Source organism: Ambystoma mexicanum, chromosome 1p (assembly GCF_040938575.1).
Source record: "Ambystoma mexicanum isolate Mex_15411 chromosome 1p, UKY_AmexF1_1, whole genome shotgun sequence".
In the NCBI taxonomy this organism is placed as follows: Eukaryota; Metazoa; Chordata; class Amphibia; order Caudata; family Ambystomatidae; genus Ambystoma; species Ambystoma mexicanum.
Genome location: NC_090921.1, coordinates 419,140,684 through 419,162,271, shown reverse-complemented (window position 1 = coordinate 419,162,271; position 21,588 = coordinate 419,140,684). Strand labels below are relative to the sequence as shown.

Sequence of the window (21,588 nt, the reverse complement as noted above, 5' to 3'; positions counted from 1 at the left end):
ACAGGAAAATAAACCGCCTGGAATATCTTGGAAAAACTAAAGATGGTCTATACGTATTTTTGGCTATACAGGAGTCACCTTAACTAAAAAGGATTATCTTAATGCCAGGAAAAAAGGTAAAGCATGCCCAAACTCATGCATGATGAATTTTTCCCTGGTCGATTGATCAGAATGCCTTAAAAAATGAATAGTTCATTTATTTAAAAATAAAAACGTGGGGACAGTGGGTTACATAACGTGATATATACAAAAATTACATATACAAACACAGGCATATACACAGGCATCAACATGTGCACTCGCAAATAGCCATTGGCGAGTGACAATTGGCACCTGGCAAGTAAGAAATGGAATATCGGGATCCAACCCCCATAACTTACAGGCAAAAAGTGGGTGACTAAAAATAAACTGGTGTAAAAGCACACAACAAAGGTAAAGGTCCAATCGGTTAAAAAAATGCAGCCCTTAAGAAATTAAAAATTCAACATAAATAAAAATAATCGCCATTGTGACACTTAGCCTACATTTTTAGAAAATGGATTGCGCATTCAAATTTTATAGGCAACTGGCATGTTGTGAACTGCCAGCTGGTTGAAGCATGCCTCACCATTATAGTGATTGGAAACACATGCACATTGGATTTGTATTTATTTATTGAATTTTATATAGCGCTTTATGTCAAACCGCTTTACATGAATACATAAGAAGCAATATAATACAAGTCATGAGTCAAGTAACCCAGAACAATATGCAGAACAATGTGCCAGGATCATTAGAATGAGACATGAGTAGGATTGAGCAATTGAGGGAAATAGTAAAGAACTGTCAGGAGGGAGATTGAAGTAGGGGGGAGTTTAAGGAGGTGCAGAAAGAAGAATATGAGGTGATGGAGCGGAGAGGGAGAAAATTACATTGAAGTGGGGCAAGGAGCGGGAAGGGGCGCATGGGGCTGGTGGAACAGTGAGTAGGAAGTGATCAGCAGAACGGAGTGGGCGAGGGGAGGAGTAGAATGAGAGGAGCGAGGAAATGTAGGGAGGGGCGAGATCATTAAGAGATTTGAAGATGAGACAGAGGAAGTTGAATTTGAGTCGAGAGTGAAAGGAGAGCCAGCCAAGTGAGGAGAGTGAAGAGGAGATGGAGTCATGAGGAGAGAGGTGTCATGATCTCTGCTTCCAAAAGGTCAGGGTTTTCCCAACTCCCTTGGAAGCAGATCCATAACCCAGGTTCCGAGTGCCAACCAGTCCCAATTGGGACCTTTTGGACCCAGTCCTGGCGCCAGTGGCACCAGGCTCATAACTATGCCCAGTCCCAGCGCTGGAAGCGCCGGGCTCATAATGCTTGGGTGGACTTACCTGCAGCAGACCATGCTGCTTACTTGCCTGCCAGTTGAGCCTCTGATCCTCTTCTGTTTGGAACTACTTTTCCTGTTGGGTGGGGCAGGAGCCACTCCCTAGATTCAGAACACTGGAACTCTTCTGGAAAGCAGGAACTCTTTTCTTACCTAGGCGTGGCTGTGGAAGGAGACACCTAAGCACTACAGGAGGCTATTTAAACCACACCCGATGGATGAATCTTGCTTTGCGTTATTCTGCATCCTCTGCAGCAGAACGCTCATCGTGTCTTCTGCATCTGATCCTGGGCCTAAGGAAAAAGGCTTACCATCCTGAATCCAGTCTTCAGCAACACCTATAAAGACAAGAAAGAACAGGTTAGCATTACGGTCTTCAGTGACAGCTCTTCACTTACCTGGTCCATCGGCTGTCACCAACGCCTCGCGCTGCATTCCGGCATCTGAAAGACAAAGGCTTACCTACTCTTCGTGCGCTCCGGAGGTCTTCACACTGCATTCCGGCATCTGAAAGACAAAGGCTTACCTACTCTTCGCACGCTCCGGAGGACTTCGGCGCTGCATCCCGCATCTGAAAGACAAAACAAGGTGCGTTTAAAGACATTGGGGAACTTTAATACTCACGTGCCATTACTCCTTTCCACATCAACCCAGTGGGTATTCCGGCACCCTGCAGCCGGTCCGAACTTGTACCTGCAAAATAAAAAGACAGTTAGAGCGCATCGTGAAGCGGGCAACAAGCGCTTACTTACGTGCTTCCAGGCGCTTCTATTCATCACACGGGCTCCATCTTCAACTCACTTCAGCCCGTCATCCGCCATCGCCGGAACCCTGCAAAACAAGAAACATCATTACTAAAGACTTTAAAGACATTAGAATTACTCGAAACTTACCGTTTGTGCAGTAAACGACGGACAGCAGTCCTCTGAAGTCAAGAGGCCTGCTCCCCTTATCCAGTGAACAAACTGGTTACAGCACCCTGCCCCGAGGCAGATGGCGAGCACGGCGTTCACTTACCTAAGGTGAGAGCGTTAACCTTTGGGGTTCTACAGGAGAAGAGAAAGGGAAGAAGAGAGAGACATTCAATAACCCAGTTCCTTAATCCCATATTTTCTATCTGCAGACATCTTACCCTTCGAGTCAGACATACAGTGCACAGAGGTCCAGCCCAAAGAGCCAGCCGTGTGTTACACATCACCTTTGAAGATACGGTATACGCCCAGTCAAGACCGGCACCTCTACGGGAATCAGGTGAGCGTTACAGAACGCAAAGCCTACCACAAAACTCCCGTCCAGGCGCTATGGAAACCTCGGATACCGACCAGCTAGCCCAGTTACTTGGGGAACTAAGGGCAGAAGTGCATGCAGCCCGTCAGGAAACAAACGCTCTAAGAAGGGAACTGATTATTTCCAAGGAGCGAACAGATGATCTCGCTAGACAATTGCTACAGTCACAAGCCGGACAGACCCCGTTACCCGCATCTGGGGGAAATCTTCCTTCTACATCCTCTATGAATCCAGTGCAGATCAACCTACCTGGGAATGTACCTCTGGCTCCGCCCGAACGATTTTCTGGTGACCCAAAGAGGTTTGCAGTATTTATCAATCAGTGCCGGTTGCATTTCTTATGCCGGCCAGCAGCCTTTCCAACTGATCAAGCTAAAGTAGCTTTCGTGCTTTCGTACCTTAGTGGCAATGCGGCAGACTGGTCGATCCCTCTAGTAAATCAAGATGATCCAGGCCTCCATGATTTTCAAGCTTTTCAGCTCAGTATGGAAAAACTGTTCGCAAGACATTCACAGGGGCAGGCCTTGGACAATGAGCTTCTTTCATTGCGACAAGGTAATCAAGACCTTTTGGCTTATATTGCATCTTTCAACAGACTGATAGTGGAAACTCAATGGCCTGAGGACAAAAGGATTACGCTGTTTTATAGAGGTCTACGTGGAGAGCTCAAAGATGTGTTAGCCCAAGTAGTGAATCCCCCACAAGATTGTTCGGACTATATAGACTTAGTCGTTGAAATAGATCACAGACTGCAGAACAGGAAGGCCGATCGTTCCAAGTTTGATGCTCGAGTATTTTCCAAACCGCCAACTCCTTCCAAAGGAGTAGACTCCGGGGAACCCATGCAAATAGGGGGTCTGAAAGGTCCTCTAACACAAAAGGAGCGGAAAAGGAGAAAACAGTTGCAATTATGCCTCTATTGCGGAAACTCAGGGCACTTTCTTCGAGACTGTCCGGTGAAACCTGCCAAGAAGGCAGTAGGAGCTGCAGTTACCAAAGTTACAAACTCTGAGCAGGGAAACGACCTTGCCCGACAAGAATAGAGGTCCTCTTGCCGAGCGTGAAAACCAGTTCCGTGACCTCGCATTTCGTGATACCTATGGTCCTCATTAGCCCTGATAATCCGGATCGATTACATGCAATTGAAGCTTACGTCGACAGCGGTGCCATCGGAAATTATGTGGATCATGAAATGGTTTTGAGGATGAATCTAACTCTTTGTCCCAAGGCTGTAAAGGACGTCATTACTACGGTGGATGGTACGGAGATAGCCTCCGGGCCAGTAACGCATACCACTCAAGAGGTGACGCTAGTAAGTCAAGATGGACACCATGAGAAGATCATGTTCGATGTGATCAAGGCCCCTCAGTTTCAGATTATTCTACGAATACCTTGGTTAGAGAAACACAATCCTCTGATCGATTGGCGAGCAAGAACGGTCCAGTTTCCAGAATGTGTCTCTACTTGTCACCCTCCACCTGGTGTTGCACTGGCAGCAATTTCTTCAGAGACTCCCCAGTTACCTCCCGAATACCTAGAATACCAAGATGTTTTCCGGAAGGATCAGGCTAACTCTCTACCTCCTCATAGGTCTTATGACTGCCAGATAGACCTGATACCTGGATCTACTCCTCCTTGTATTAGAATTTATGCCCTCACCGAGCCTGAGAACCTTCACCTTCAACAATACCTGGATCAATACCTGGCAAATGGGTTTATTCGTCCTTCCAAGTCCCCTGCTTCTTCAGCTTTGTTCTTCGTTCCAAAAAAGGAAGGAGACCTTAGAACTTGTATAGATTATCGCTCCCTGAACCAGATCACCGTTAAGAATAGATATCCGTTACCTTTGATCCCTGAACTCCTGGACCAAGTCAGAAAAGCATGCATATATACAAAGCTGGATCTTAGAGGAGCTTACCACTTGGTACGAGTAAAAGAGGGCGATGAATGGAAGACGGCCTTCCGCACCAAGTATGGGCTATTTGAATATCAGGTTATGCCCTTCGGACTTTGCAATGCCCCGGCCGCCTTTCAATATTTTATGAACGATGTCCTCAGAGAGCTCATAGATGTGTGTGTTGTTGTTTACATTGACGACATCCTCGTTTATTCTTCATCGGAAACACGTGAAAATGGTCCTCGAAAGATTGCGTCAACACAAACTTTTCGCTAAGTTGGAAAAATGTGTTTTCAACGTGACTGAAGTTGAATTCTTGGGATTCATATTATCACCTAGCGGAGTGCGTATGGATTCAAAGAAGGTCGATGCAGTTCTCAAATGGCCATCACCATCCTCCGTAAAAGGTGTGCAAAGCATGTTAGGCTTCGCTAACTTTTACCGCAGGTTTATCCCCGAATTCTCTCGAATAGTCCAGCCCATCACTGCCTTGTTAAAGAAAAACAAACGTTTTGAATGGTTTACCGAGGCGGAACAAGCTTTCCAGGATTTGAAGACTAAATTTATCTCTGCACCAATCTTAAAACACCCTCGCCCCGAACTCCCCTACATCGTGGAAACTGATGCTTCAAGCCTTGCCATGGGGGCAGTTCTATCACAAAAGGACCCGGTAATCAATCAGTTGCATCCCGTGGCATTTTGGTCCGGCAAATTCTCGCCTCCTGAAATCAATTACACGATTACTGACAAGGAACTTCTGGCTATCAAGTCTGCCTTTAAGGCTTGGCGGCATTATCTGCTGGGGGCCCGACACACCGTTACTGTGATTACGGATCACCGAAACCTGCAATATTTGAAAACCGCAAAAGCCCAATCCTCTAGACAACTCCGTTGGGCATTATTCTTTGCCGAGTTTGACTTCATAATTACCAATCGACCTGGTACAAAGAACGGTAAAGCTGATGCCCTTTCTCGGATGGGAGTGGAAGAACACTTGATCAACCCTAAACCTGTACCAATCATTCCCGAACAAAGGATTCTGGGTGTAATCGCCACAGAATCCATAGAGGAAGTTAAGGATAAAGCCAGGCAACTTGTAACTCTAGCAGACATACAGAATTGGCATCTGCAGGGAAAGGACTTTGCAGTAAAGGACAACTTATTGTATTTCCAAGAACGATTATACCTACCCAGCACAGATTTACAGAAAAAAGTAATCTCTTGTTATCACGATTCTTTAATGGAAGGACATCCCGGTATGGCCAAGACCTCAGAAAAGATCAAGCGCTACTTCTGGTGGCCATCTTGGAAAAAAGATATCAGAGACTTTATAATGTCCTGTGGAGTATGCGCCCAAAACAAGAGTCAAAAGGAAAGACCAGCAGGCCTCTTACGCCCTATTGACATCCCACCTCGCCCTTGGCATACGCTTTCTATGGACTTCATCACCGATCTACCTCCATGCTCCGGATACAATACGATTCTAGTAATCGTGGACTTATTCTCAAAGATGGTGCATTTCATTCCGCTCAAAGGCTTGCCAACAGCAGCAACTCTGGCCCGAGAATTTCTCGAAAACATCGTCCGACTGCACGGTTTTCCTTCGGTTCTAATTTCGGATCGAGGTAGTCAATTTATTTCTCATTTTTGGCGAAGTTGCTGTCGGTCGGCTCAAATTGATGTGAGACTATCGACCAGTCACCACCCTCAGACCGACGGACAAACCGAGAGGACCAATCAAACTCTGGAACAGTATTTACGCTCCATGCTGCAACAAACTGAAAAAACTTGGAAAGAAATCCTTTGGATAGCCGAATATGCCTACAATAACTGTCCATTCGGGAACTGGGAAAACCCCGTTTTTTCTTTTGTACGGCAGTCACCCTCGAACCTCGGAATTGGATCCCCTCCAAGATCTTGAAACGCCAGCAGTAGACTACCTGCATTCTACAATCACCCAAGCCTTTAAGGAAGCTGTTTCTCACCTTCAAAGGGCTAAAGAACAATACAAGAAAGGAGCAGATCAACATCGGAAGGAAGCCCCTCAATATCAAGTAGGGGATCAAGTCTGGTTATCCACCAAATATCTACCTCTAAAAGGGCCACGCACATTCAACCCAAGATACCTTGGTCCCTATTCCATCACTACCATAGTAAACCCAGTAGCGGTCAAGTTGGACTTGCCCCCGCACATGAAGATACATCCGGTCTTCCACGTCTCTCTATTAAAACCCGTGCAACCTCAAACCCGACTAACTAAATCTCCAAAACCTATCCTAGTTGATGGAGAACTCGAGTTTGAAGTCAAAAGCATTCTGGACTCCAAGATCTCCAAATCTAAACTATTTTACCTGATTGACTGGAAAGGCAACGGCCCCCAAGAGGGATCCTGGCAACCTGCTGAATATGTCCACGCTCCTCGCCTAATCAAAAGATTTCACCGAACATTTCCTGACAAGCCAAAACCCCCGGAGAAGCCCGGTTTGGGAGGGGCCTTGAGGGGGGGTACTGTCATGATCTCTGCTTCCAAAAGGTCAGGGTTTTCCCAACTCCCTTGGAAGCAGATCCATAACCCAGGTTCCGAGTGCCAACCAGTCCCAATTGGGACCTTTTGGACCCAGTCCTGGCGCCAGTGGCACCAGGCTCATAAATATGCCCAGTCCCAGCGCTGGAAGCCCCGGGCTCATAATGCTTGGGTGGACTTACCTGCAGCAGACCATGCTGCTTACTTGCCTGCCAGTTGAGCCTCTGATCCTTTTCATGTTGGGTGGGGCAGGAGCCACTCCCTAGATTCAGAACACTGGAACTCTTCTGGAAAGCAGGAAATCTTTTCTTGCCTAGGCGTGGCTGTGGAAGGAGACACCTAAGCACTACAGGAGGCTATTTAAACCACACCCGATGGATGAATCTTGCTTTGCGTTATTCTGCATCCTCTGCAGCAGAACGTTCATCGTGTCTTCTGCATCTGATCCTGGGCCTAAGGAAAAAGGCTTACCATCCTGAATCCAGTCTTCAGCAACACCTATAAAGACAAGAAAATCCAGTCTTCAGCAACACCTATAAAGACAAGAAAGAACAGGTTAGCATTACTGTCTTCAGTGACAGCTCTTCACTTACCTGGTCCATCGGCTGTCACCAACGCCTCGCGCTGCATTCCGGCATCTGAAAGACAAAGGCTTACCTACTCTTCGTGCGCTCCGGAGGTCTTCACACTGCATCCCGCATCTGAAAGACAAAACAAGGTGCGTTTAAATACATTGGGGAACTTTAATACTCACGTGCCATTACTCCTTTCCACATCTAACCCAGTGGGTATTCCGGCACCCTGCAGCCGCTCCGAACTTGTACCTGCAAAATAAAAAGACAGTTAGAGCGCATCGTGAAGCGGGCAACAAGCGCTTACTTACGTGCTTCCAGGCGCTTCTATTCATCACACGGGCTCCATCTTCAACTCGCTTCAGCCCGTCATCCGCCATCGCCGGAACCCTGCAAAACAAGAAACATCATTACTAAAGACTTTAAAGACATTAGAATTACTCGAAACTTACCGTTCGTGCAGTAAACGACAGACAGCAGTCCTCTGAAGTCAAGAGGCCTGCTCCCCTTTATCCAGTGAAGAAACTGGTTACAGCACCCTGCCCCGAGGCAGATGGAGAGCACGGCGTTCACTTACCTAAGGTGAGAGCGTTAACCTTTGGGGTTCTACAGGAGAAGAGAAAGGGAAGAAGAGAGAGACATTCAATAACCCAGTTCCTTAATCCCATATTTTCTATCTGCAGACATCTTACCCTTCGAGTCAGACATACAGTGCACAGAGGTCCAGCCCAAAGAGCCAGCCATGTGTTACACATCACCTTTGAAGATACGGTATACGCCCAGTCAAGACCGGCGCATCTACGGGAATCAGGTGAGCGTTACAAGAGGAGACAGAACGGATGGCAGAATGGTAGAGGGATTTAAGGGGGGGCAAGATGTGAGGCGGGGACGCCAAAGAGGAGAGTTGAACAGTAGAAGAGACGAGAAAAAATTAGGGAGAATATTAAGAGCTTAGTGGCGTGAAAGGTAAGGAAAGATAGGATTTTGTGAATGTTATAAAGATGGAAGCGGCTGGCATGGGAGTTAGAGATATGGTGAGTAAAGGAGAGGTAAGAGTCAAAATGGAAGCCAAGGTTGCGGGTAGAGGCAGAGAAGGAGAGTTGTGCAGAGGGAAAGAGAATGGGGGAGGGGGAAAGGAGGGTGTTAGCAGGGAGGAATAAGACTTCAGTTTTATCAATGTTAAGGGTGAGTAAGTGGGAGGACATCCAGGATTTGCTAGCAGTGAGACAGGAAGAGAGTTTAAGGTGGGTGTCGGGAATGAAGGAAGAGAAGGAGCGGAAGAGTTGGGTGTCATCGGTGTAGAAGTGGTGAGAGATGATTGGGGCTAGGAAGAAGGTATATAGTGAGAAGAGAAAAGGGCCAAGTAAAGGACGACGCTGAAAGCGAGGGAGCGGGTAGGGGAGATGAGCCCGCCCCAGGAAACTGCAAAGGAGCGATTGGATAGGTGGGAGGAGAACCAGTTAAGGACCGAGCCTTTGAGACCAAAGGAGGAAAGAATGTCAAGGAGTAAGGGGTGGTCAACGGTGTCAAAGGCTGCTGAGATGGCAAGGAGAATGAGAACAGAAGAGTGTTTAGAGTAGCGTGCAGTGAGGAGGGTGTTCAGAACCGAGGTGAGAGCCGTTTCAGTAGAGTGTTTGGGGCGAAACTCAGACTGAGTAGGGGGGAGGAGAGAGAAGTTGGAGACGAATGCTGAGAGTTGGGAGTAGACGAGGCGTTCAAAGAGCTTAGAGAGGAAGGGTAGAAAAGAGATGGGGCGAAAGTTGGAAGCCAGGAGGGGTTTAGCAGAGGGTTTTTTCAGGATAGAAATGATAGCGTGTTTGAAGGCTGAGGGGAAGGTTGCAGTAGTAAGACAGATGTTGAAAAAGGAGGTGAGGTAAGGTATGAGGAGAGGGTAGATTTTGGTAGCATTCTTCTCAGCCACAGACTTACGCTTCTTTATAGAAGAGCATGAATCCCAAAAGATCACGGTAATCTGGTGGCCAGTAAGCATTCCACTTTAACACAACCTTGTCAAAGGCTGTCCTGATTGAGATAAACTTTAACTCCTCGTCTTCACCTGTAAGTAAAAAAGAAAAATATTTATGAGCAACATTCCAAGACTGTAATAGCCCAAAATATGAATTTCAATGATCTTATAAACAGTCTTGATCTCACTGAACTATTGGTCTTGAGTGGAGTAAAAGTTAAACATTATGTTAGGGTATGACTGTGGTATACAAATAAACGTCTCATGTCTCTAGTCATCAGCATTCTGGGTGGAGGGAGACTCTGGCACTATCTTTAATCTACAACTCAGGACTCCATAAAGAGTAGTCTTATTGTACAAACAGTGGTATGCTTCTCATTAATTAGAAGTACCAGAGGAGTGATGATGTAGAAGAGTGAAGGGGCATGATCACAAAATGAATCTAACACGAGAAAAGCCAAGGAATTCAAATCAATGCTCTGTGCTGGGATGCTGTACTGCACATAAATCAAATGATTGAAAGTATGCTTTGGTTTATATGTTATTACACCAGAAGCTTCTTGATAGGTCCAATACATTTTTGCAGCCAGAAAAAGCTATTAATTCCCATTAATGAGGCAAGTATTTTGGTAACAGAATGTATTTGCAGAACATGTACTGACATAGCTATGTCCCTCCACAAATACCAGCTGTTGAAATAGATTTTCATAATTAGCTTTGAGGCCAGATTCTGGGAGGCTGCCCCTTTTCCAGTGAAGAGGAAAACAAACTAAAGTCTAACCAAACTATCAAGGTAGTTTGACTGAGGCGAATAACACTACGAGCACTCTTAATATACAAGTTAGGCAGAATGTAACAAAATAGTTTTATTTAGCTAGACCGCAGACAACTCTAATCAATTAAAAATTACAGGTAGTTAAATTAGTAGACATACACTAATATATGCACTTTCATTTTGGGGTGCTCTGGCTATAGAAACAGTAATGAAAGCCTATGTTTTCCTGGGCAGTGGGCTCAGTCAGTAAACATGTATTTTTGCTGCAAAGACAAGTTCACATATTTATGTCCGATGACCAAGCCAGGGAGACCATTTATTGTATTGTCCGCCGAAGGACAAGTTAGATAGGGAGTCGGAGCACTCTGCAGGTGCAGTGATAAGGAGCAGTGGGAACGACAGCACGGAGGGAAGAACAAGTTACTTTCTTACCTGGTAACGTTCTTTCGATGGGATGGTCCGACGACGTATTACACATCTACGACAGGTAATGTCCACAGCTATGCTGCTTCGGAAAATCTTCGGCGTCTGCATCCTGCGTCGATGACGTCGATGCACCGTCCCCGAGGACCTCCTCCGACGGCCGACATCACCCGATGTGATAAGTAGGACGCACTACGCCCATAGCCTCAGTTATAGTTTTTTCCCCCAGAACGTGTGCCACCAGTTTTCTGCCAGTCAGACGCACAAGGCCTTGCGGAACGCAAGCTGCAATCGCAAAAGAAATTCTGCAGCGGGGAAGGTAGGGAGGGAGCGATATGGAATACGTCATCGGACCATCCCATCGAAAGAACGTTACCAGTTAAGAAAGTAACTTGTTCTTCGAGGGGATTGGGTCCTCCGACGTATTCCATATCTATGACAGACTCCCAAAGCAGTACCAAGCAAGGAGGTGGGAAAAGAATTTAGAACACAAATTTAGCATGCCCAGTCAAATTGCGGAATATAGGACTGCCTTGCCAAAGGCCAGATCCTGCCCTCTGATGGAATCAAGGGAGTAGTGATGTACAAAAGTATGTACTGAAGCCCAGGTGGCGGCATCACAGATGTGACAAATAGGAACAGCCCTCTGCAGGGCAGTAGACGCAGCCACTCCCCTGGTAGAATGGGCCCGCAAGCCAGCCAGAGGGTCCTTACCCGCCAAGCAGTAACACTCAGATAGCTAAAATAATCCAACGAGACAAAGTCTTTTTCGTCACAGCTTGTCCCAAACGCTTTCCAGCGTAACCAATGAAAAGTTGATCGTCCACTCTGACCCGGGACATGCGCGAAATATAAAAGCTCACCGCTCTCCTAGGATCAAGCCTATGCAGCCTCTCCTCTTCCTTACCAGGATGTGGAGAAGGATAGAAAGCCGGAAGAAAAACCTTCTGGCTCAAATGAAATTCCGAAACCACCTTCGGAAGAAAAGAAGGACAAACTCTAAGGACAACCCTGTCCTTATGAAACACAGTGAAGGGTGGCTTAACTGAAAGTGCCTGTAACTCACTCACTCTGCGAACGGAAGTAACCGCAACCAAAAACGCAGTTTTAAGAGTTAGCAGTCTCAAAGGGCAAGAATGTAAAGGCTCAAATGGAGCCCCCATAAGAAACTTAAGAAAAAGGTTCAAATCCCAACCGGGAACCAGAAAAGGTGACAGAGGGAACACATTAGTGAGTCCTTTCAAAAACTGAGAAATTAAAGGAATCTTAAAATAGGAACACTCTTCAGACGAGCGCTTAAATATGGACAGCGCCGCCAGGTAACCTTTAATGGTCCCCACTTGCAAGCCCCTGTAGGCCAAAGAAAGCAAAAAAGACAAAACCATGGGAATATCACATTCAAAAGGATCCACATTCTTAACTCTGCACCAGTCGCAGAACTTTCTCCAACGGCAACGGTATAGAGACTTTGTTGCCGGCCGCCTGGCCGAGAGCAACACCTCCATCACGTCTTCAGGGAGGTCCCAATCCTTATACCTCAACCTTTCAGAAGCCAAGCGTGAAGGTTGAGGGATCTGACTTCTGGATGGAGAACCTGACCCCCCTCCCGTGAGAGCAGATCGTCTCGGTAGGGAAGACGACGTGGAGGGCAGATGGACAAGTCGAGAAGGTCCGGGTACCACGTCCTCTGGGCCCACGCCGGAGCAATGAGGATCATCCGGGAACCGAACCTCCCCAGTACTTGCGGGATGACGGGGACTGGAGGAAACGCGTACAGCAGTGGGAATGACCACTCCACCACGAACACGTCTCCTAAGGCTCCTTTTGGAGGAAATTCCCGCAAGCAAAACCTTTCGCACTTCTGGTTGACACTGGAGAGGAAGAGATCTACTTGAGGGGTCCCCCAAAGGGCGAAGATCTCCAGGAGAATTTCCTGAGCCAGCTCCCACTCGTGAGAGATGGTGCTCTGCCTGCTCAGAGCATCCGCCGTCTCGTTGTCGTCTCCAGCCAGATGAACAGCCGAGATCGAAACTTCCTGCTGGGTGGCCCAGAACTCGAGCTGCATCGCCTCCCTGCACAGAGGAAGTGACCCTGCCCCCCTTTTTGTTGAGGTAGTGCATGGCCACTGTGTTGTCCGTTAGAATCAGGACACTCTTTCCTCGCACAGTCAGCAGAAAAGCCTTCAGGGCAAGCCTGACGGCCCTCAGCTCCAACAGATTGATATGGAGTCTGGACTCCGACGGAGACCAACAACTGCTGACTGTCAACTCGTTGGCATGAGCTCCCCATCCCGTGAGGGATGCGTCTGTCACGATCGTCACCTCCGGCCAGGGCAGCAAAAACGGCACCCCCTTCATCAGATTGCCTTTGACGGCCCACCACAGAAGGTCCTGGGCGACCGAGGGCGGCACCTGAACAGGGTCCGACAGCCTGCCGGAGGCCTGAGACCACTGGAGCTTGAGTGCCCACTGCAAAGATCTCATCTGCAGACGAGCCTCTGGCACCAGAGGAATGCAGGATGCCATGAGGCCGAGCAGTCTCAAGAACTCGGACGTTGGGAGATTCTGGGCAAGTTGAAACTTGTGCACCATCTGCTGAATGTGAAGAGCCCTCACCTGGGGAGGGAAACACTGCCCCAGGGACATATCGAGCACTGCTCCGATGTACTGGAGCCGCTGCGTTGGTGTCAAATGGGACTTCTTTAAATTGAGGGAGAAGCCCAGCTTGTGAAGGGAGTGGCAGGTGACGGACAGATGACCCAGGACTTGCTCGGAAGAGCTCCTCCTGATCAACCAATCGTCCAGGTAGGGGTAGACGTGAATCCCCCCTTTCCTGAGATGCGCTGCCACCACCACCATGAGCTTGGTGAAAACCCTCGGGGCGGAGGTCAATCCGAACAGCAGGACCCGAAACTGAAAGCGCGAGTCGCCAACCGCAAACCTCAGTTACTTCTTGTGCTTGGGATGGATCGGCACATGGAAGTAAGCATCCTTGAGGTCGAGAGACACCAACCAGTCCTGAAGTTGAAGGGCCTGGAGGACTTGAGAAAGAGTAACCATCTTGAACTTGTCCTTCCTGAGGCGTTTGTTCAAACCGCGCAAGTCCATGATGGGTCTCAATCCCCCGTTTTCTTCGAAATCAAAAAATAAGGGGAATACCATCCCTTGTTCCTCTCCGCTGCAGGCACCAGTTCTATGGCGCCTTTCTCCAGCAGGGCTTGAATTTCCTGCGCAAGGAGCGGATCCGGACTCTTCAAAGAGAGGTTCCCAGGTGGATTGTCGTGAGGCCTCTGCCGAAAAGGAAGACAGTAGCCGTGGGTTATGATCTCCAGATCCCACACATCTGAAGTAATGGCTCTCCACTCTACAAGATGCTGCGCCAGCCTTCCCCCAACCGGCGAACCATGGGACCTGGCCACATGACTTAGGGTAGCGGCTGCGGCGTTGCCTGAGGGCAAAGAGGCAACTGCCTGAGCGGCCATGGCACCTCGAGTACCCTTGTTTCCACCTCTGGCACTCTTACGGTGACCTCTGACTGCTAGCTCCTCTCGCTTTACTGAAGGACGAGTAATAGCGAAAGGAACCTCCCTCCATTGCTGTCCCCTAGGACGAAAAGGTGGAGGTTGGCGAACTGCAGCGCCCAACGACTTGGCTGCAGCTTTGGAGGTCTGCCTTGCTGCCAAAAAGATGTTCACTGTCAAAGGGCATGTTGAAGACCCGGGACTGCACATCAGGAGCGAACCCAGACTTCCGCAACCACGCAAACCTGCGTATTACAGTGCTCGCCGCCATGGACCGGCTGACACAATCTGCCATGTCCAAACCCGACTAAACGGCCTCACACATGGCATCCTTGCCATCCTGAACCATAGCAAGGAAACTATCCCGTTTGTCCCCTTCGGGAATACGTTCAGCTGCTAATGCAACACAGTTCCACCGAGTGTGTGTGAAACGAGACAAGACCCACATGGAGTTGGCCGCCTGAAGCGCCATACCCCCTGAAGAAAACACTTTCTTCGCCCAGCCGTCAAACCGTTTGTCGTCCCTATCCGGAGGGATGGTAGGATACAACGCCTGCTTTGCCGGGGCCGTAGCCGCTTGCACCACCAAACTCTCCGGAGTGGGGTGCCTGGACAAGTAGCAGGGGTCGCTACTGGCTGGACGGTATTTTCGCGACAAAGACTTGCCCACTGCCGGGAGACTCTCCAGAGCAGTCCAAGCCGCCGCCACCCTTCTCTGCAGAGCCATATGAAACGGCAAAAGTGGGGGGACCAAGATCAAGAATGTCCGTGAGATCATCCTGAACGAAATCCCCTGGGGGAGCTGACCAACCCAAGTACTCGGTGACCCGAGACATAAGGCGCCAATATGAAGAATCGGCATGAGTGCCAGGCTCCGGCCTACAAAACTCCACCTCCAAAGAGGTGTCCAGTCCACTGGCATCATGCAGCGACTGCCTCAGGTCATCAAACTGGCTATGGCCCGAGATAAGCTCATCTGGTACCGTAACCGGAACCAAGCCGTCATCAGAGCCTTCATCACCCTCTGAAATGTACTCCAGGCGGGAAGAGGAAGACATCTGGGGACCAAAGCAGTGCCTGACCTTAGCCAGAGCCTTTCTAGGGGCTAACCCCGTGCCACGGGGCCCCTCCTACACCACCGCCTCGAAAGGCGTCGAGGGCGCCGAACGAGTCGGCCCCGGCGTCGACAGAAACGGCGTCGAGCGAATCGACGTCCGCTGCAGCGCCGCCAGCATCGACGGCGTCGACACAGGCCTCGAAGCCGGAGCTCCGAGCGTGTCTCTCGACGACCTAGGCGCCGACAGTGTCGAGGACCCCCTCGGAGACACCTGTGGAGCCTCGAGAGAAATCGTCGGCGACCTCGGCACCACAGGCGTCGATGTCTTCTTCGAAGACGGCACAGGATCACGCGGTCTCGAGCGCTTCGAGGACCGGGACCTGGAACGGTCATGGCGAGAACGGCTACCCTTGTCCGAGCAGGACCTCTCCCGCGAGCCGTGCCGACCACCCGAGCCCGAAGGCGTACGAGCGGGGTCTCTCGACCGGTGCCAACCTAACCCACTCAGAGGCGCGGATGGACCGGTGCCCTGCGATTCAAGAATCGCTAGCATCTGCTTCCCGAAGGAAGCCCATTCCTCCGGTGTCGCTTGCATGAAGGGATAAGCGACCCGCCGACGGGCGGAGTCCTCAGAAGAGGACGGGGAAGGCGACCGATGCCGGCGCTTCCGGGAATGCCTCGAAGAGGCGGAGGAGTGGCGAGACCGACTCCTGGAAGGAGACCCACTAGACTTCCGACAATGACGCAGAGAGTCGCCCCTTGAGTCATCCGTCGAAAGCCGCAGACCTCGACTTCCGGGTCTTAGACACCCGACCTACTGCCAACTTCTTCTTGCGTTCCCGCAAGGCCTTTGCCGTGAGCGGTCTGTATCGTGGACCTCCCCGAGGCACCAGAGGCAGGCGTCGTGCGAGTCCGTGACCAACATCTTGGACCCAAAGTCCCCGCATTTCTTGAAGCCCGGATGCGGGGTTGAAGACGAAGTAGACATTGCCACAAACACGTCTTCACAAAAAACCGAACAGTTTCAACGAACCGAGAAGAAAACAGCAAACTCCAAAGAGTCGAGGCGTACAGAGATTCACGAAGCGAACACGTTCGCAGAAAAAACGGAACTGAGGCTATGGGCGTCGTGCGTCCTACTTATCACATCGGGTGACGTCGCCCATCGGAGGTGGTCCTCGGGGATGTGCATCGACGACATCGACGCAGACGCCAAAGATTTTCCGAAGCAGCACAGCTGTGGACATTACCTGTCAGATATGGAATAGGTTGGGGGACCCAATCCCCTCGAAAATGGGTTTTTTCCACTTCTACCTGGAATATTGCACTCTGTTTGCATCTCATGCTTATTGTCTGCTCTTCCCCCGAGGGGCAGCATGGTAACCCATGAGGGGCGGGGATCGAAAGCAGCCCCATAAGAGACAAGGGTTTTCCTCTTGGAATAGAGAGTTAGAATTTGGTCCCTGGGTGATGCAGTCTCACTGAGAGGGAGAACGCTCCGCTCCAGATCCCATTAGAACGATCAATCTCGTTGCCTACCTGCTGTGGGGCTAAGCAGTGTCGTAGTGGCCGAGATGAAGGTGTCTTCTGTGGCGATCATAACAGTGAAGCATTTTTTGTCTATATAACAGATTATGTGTGTGTTTTTCCTTTCTGCATGTTATAATCGAATAAAGGGTTTGCAATGTGCCATTTTTCTTATAACTATAACTAATGTGTGATGTGTATTTCTTTGGCTATCTGAGCCCAATAACTAATTTTGCATGGTTCAGGAGAACGTAAGTATGAGATCTCCACAGGTGACCACTATAAAGCAAAAAAACTGGCGCTCTGAGCAGGGTCCTTGTGCTGCTATTAAAGCCAAGGTTCCCTGCCAATATTTTATGAGATATATGATATTGGCCTCAACTAGGCAAACACTTTGCAAAGTGAGTAGTGTGGTGAGGTATTGACGATCGGGGACGTGTAATATCCAGTTAGTAACATGAGCTCCCCATTTAGGAAAAAAGGAAGCTCTGCAGGCGGAGGCTGTCCTGAGGTAACTATTCCGGGGTGGACCAAGAGTCCATATGCCAAAGTTGCCCAGGTGTGGGCAAGTGGGGCCGGGTTTGAGAGAGGAATGGAATACCATATAGAAAAGGCGAGTCCAGATAAATTGGTGGGTTGTTTGCAAAGGTGCTAGTGGAAAAAGGGAAGCAGTGTTCGGCCCTATGAAGGAGTCTTGCTACATGCCTTCCGAAAACTACATCAGCAGAATGTTGTTGAATTACAGGCGAATGTCCTGAAATTAGAAAAAGAGCTGGCAGCCAAGAATCAACTGGCATTAATGCAACAGCTCCAGATGAAATTATATCATGATAAAGGAGACTAATATCAGGTGATAGCTGAGCGAGCTGCTGTGAGAGTGGCTCGTTATAAATACAAGAGAAGAGGGAGAGTGAATTCTCGCAAGGTGGCAACTGTGATTGCCACTGCGGGCGTGGACTGGGTCCCAGATCACTGGAATGCAGATGATTTCGATAGTACTAGCACTGAGAGTTGTTCGGAATCAGAAACCAAACCCAAAATGGAACCTGATTGTGAAGCAGTAGTGGTTAACCCAGTGATACGGCAGAGAATAGGTCGTAATCCCAACAATCCCGTAGAAGGGGTAGTAGATATGACCGCACAGGAGGATTATTCACAACAAGAAATTGGGGAAATAGTTGGCCGGTTGTAGCAAAGGGCAGGAGAACCCTTGCTGACCTGGATGGTCAGGTTACTTGATGGAGGGGCGGCAGGTTTTCACATAGATTCGACGGACTCAGCTTGGTTTTTACCGTTGACATGGGAAGTCCAAATACAGGAAATTCTACGGGTAGGCCCTCCGCGAGAGGCTGACCGGAGAGAGTCTCAAATGTCCTTGTTGCAAACGGTGGCCCAAGGCTGTAATCGCAAGTATCCTATTGCCCCATGTTGGCCGACTAGGGAAAAGAAATGGTATACGCTGAAAGAGGCTATTCAAAGAGTGAGGGAACATGCCATGAAAGAGACAATCCATTTAGATGATCCCGAACATATGAGGTTAGTAGCATTATCTGTTTCGGCTAGAAACACTATTAGCCGCACCGCCTCTCCGGCATATAAGAATGTGATAATGACTCTACTGGTGGGAATGACAGGTAAAATAAAGGATGAGGTGGTAGATGCTATTAGACAACTGGCGGATTTACGAGAATGGGAAAAGGCTGAGGAAAGACCCCGAGAATGGGAGAGGGAGGAGCAGGGCGCACTCCTGGGAAGAGGTTTGACAGTCACAATACGCGCTTGTCTAGAAATTATATGTTCCTAGCGCTACTGAAAGACGGGGTACCGCGGGGGGATATCGATGGGATTGAGACACAAGAAATGTATCAATTGTACAAAAAGCGGCGTTTGGACAGAAAGGAGCATTATAAACAGGTGAAACGACAGGAAGTGCATAAACAAGAAAAAGGGGAGGATCCGTATGCATCGCCCCCTGAGAAGGTAGACTATCTGTCTTCAGATACATCCAAGCAATATCAGCCAGCGTATCCTGATCTTAGGAAAATGGCGAGTGCGATGGTTGAGATGGAATCCTGAAACCTGCACTCAAAATATGAATAAGATGACGGTCAAACTCCAGTGACAAATGCCCAAATCAAGATAGATAGACCTCATGGAAAAGTAAAATTATTTTGGCAATCGGGAAACATACAGGAGGTAAATGCTTTAATTGATACCGGGGTGGAGGCCTCATTGATACATGAGAATACTTCGAGATTTAAAGTGTGACATTTTACAATAACTGAATTGGGGGGCAAAGAAACCCCTGCTGTACAAACAAATAAAGATATGAAAATTGGGAGTTTAAAAAGGGATAGCTATCAAGTATTGGTGGTGCCGATTCCCGAATACATTATTGGATTTGATATTCTATAAGGATTGGCCCTCGGATTGGGAGGTAAACTATCAGTTTGGGGTTGTGTGTTCACTTGTACCCACGTGATTGTTGGTCAATTGAAGATGTCCCTGGTGCAGGTTACGATAGCCACAAAAATAGTGTCCATGAAACAAGATTGGATTCCTGGGGGTCAAAAGGAGATTACAGAGATCATTAAAGGATATGTAGAAGCCGGTATGTTATGACCAGTGACCACGGCGTGGAGCAACCGATTTGGCCTGTCAAAGAAACAGATGAAAGCTACAGGATGACAGTTGATTATACCGAATTGAATAAACATATGCCTCCGCTGATACCAGCAGTTCCGGATGCGGTGACGCCAATTGAAAACATACAGAAATTTGAGGAAACATGATACGCACTGTTAGATTTAGCTAATGCCTTCTTTAGCATTCCGATTGTTGAAGAATGTCAGGAGCAGTTTGCATTTTCCTGGAATGGGAGACAGTACACGTTCAAACGTCTCCCAATGGGGTATATGAATAGACCAACCATCTGTCACAGGCCGGCTGGCCGAACATTTGGACAACATCCCATGCAAACTGGATTTGCAGATCGTACACTATATATTGATGATATACTAATCCAAGGGAATGGTGAGTATAGTGTACGAGTACACTTAGATCTTATTATGGATGGTTTAAGGAAGGAAGGAAGGATGAAAAATAAATGAGACTAAAATACAAGGTCTGGCAATTTCTGGGAATTCAGTGGCACAACGGACATCGCGAAATGGTGCCTACAGCCAGACAAAAGATCCTCGAGTTTGCCACTCTGAGAACTAAAAAACAAGCCCAGTAGTTTGGATTTTGGAGACAACACATACCCCATCTGGGTGAAATCTTGCCGCTCCTTTAGAAAGTAACACGTAAGAAATTCTATTTTGAATGGGGTGAGGAACAAGACAGAGCAATCCAATTAGCCAAAGACACCATTCTGAAAGTTCTGAATTTATGGCCATTGAGGGAAGGCAAGATCGAACGAAATGCCTCTGTGCAGGATGTATATGCCAACTGGAGTTTGTGGCAAAAACAGTAGGGTTTTGGAGTCAGAAGTTACCTGAATCTGGCGACAGATATACTACATTTGGAAAGCAACTGTTGGCTGGTTATTGGGCACTGGTGGATACAGAACAATTGACGGTGGGTCATGATGTATTGATCCAACCAGAAATACCCATTATGCAATGGGTGCTGAGTTCACCTAAAACCAATTGGATCAGGCACGCTCAAGAGGCAAGGATTATTAAATGGAAATTTGGTACATACAAGCTCGTGCCCAAACAGGAAAGGGTGGTGTGGTCAAATTACACGAACAAGTGGGAATCCAAGACGGCAGAAGCAGTCGCGTTTCAGTCGCGCTCTCGCCTGGCCGCCAAAAAAAAAGCAACTTAATATGAAGATTTCTGTGATGTTTAAACTTAGCTAGACGGCGGAACACCCCGCGGATACTAAGGAAGGCAAGGCAATTAGACCACACACGGATGAATGGGGTGGAAATCCAACTATACCAAGACCTGGCCTCGGCGACTCTCTTAAAAAGAAGGGAGATGGCCCCCTTAGTGAAAGAACTCGTGGGGAAAGAAATCAGATACAAGTGGACGTTCCCTTTTGGCCTTCTGTTTGAGTGGGAGGGTAAACAGAGAAGAGTAACAACTTGTGAGGAAGGTCTCCAAACAATGGGCCTGCAAGCGGAGGAGGGTGCGGTAGGTGGGGTCAGGCCCCGGGGAGAACCACACAAGAGGCCTCGGGGATGGGAGGTGGTAAGGCAGATGAAAAAACAAACTGGAGGGGGAAAAGCTAGACACCCCACGGGTGAGAAGTAGATATCTTCAAAAGGAACAAAGAGGGGAAGATGTTCAGAATGGAGAAGGCGGGTGTGGACGGACTCGAATGTCTCACAGAATATCTCATATGGGGCGGCCAGGCAGAGGTTCCGGAGGGTACACTACTTGGATCTTTGAGTGATGTGGGCTTTAGGACTCCCCGCACAGTTCGTCCTGAGTCATGAGAGGGCAAGAAGCGATAGGCGAAACGCCTAGCAACCTTAGGTACCTGGGCCCTCCTCGGGATCAAAGTTGAGTTTCAGTTACTAGTTGAGGGTAAGTTGAACGGGTTGGGGGGAGGGTGTGCCTCGGTGGGAGGGGTGGGATCACAAATAGCAGGGTGACGGATAGCAGTAACAGTAGATGAGATGACAAAGTTTAGAATCTTCTCACTAAATGTAAGGGGGCTGAATTCGCCGGTGAAGAGGAA

General features: G+C 48.6%; 1 protein-coding gene across 1 annotated transcript in view; it reads right to left on the bottom strand.

Annotated features, from left to right (window-relative positions):
* Positions 1-21,588, bottom strand: part of INSR (insulin receptor) — a 1,116,918-nt gene that overhangs the window by 425,605 nt on the left and 669,725 nt on the right. The window contains exon 7 of the mRNA XM_069649227.1: positions 9,558-9,684. Within this exon, the coding sequence (XP_069505328.1) occupies positions 9,558-9,684 (127 nt within the window). The remainder of the gene's footprint in view (positions 1-9,557; positions 9,685-21,588) is intronic.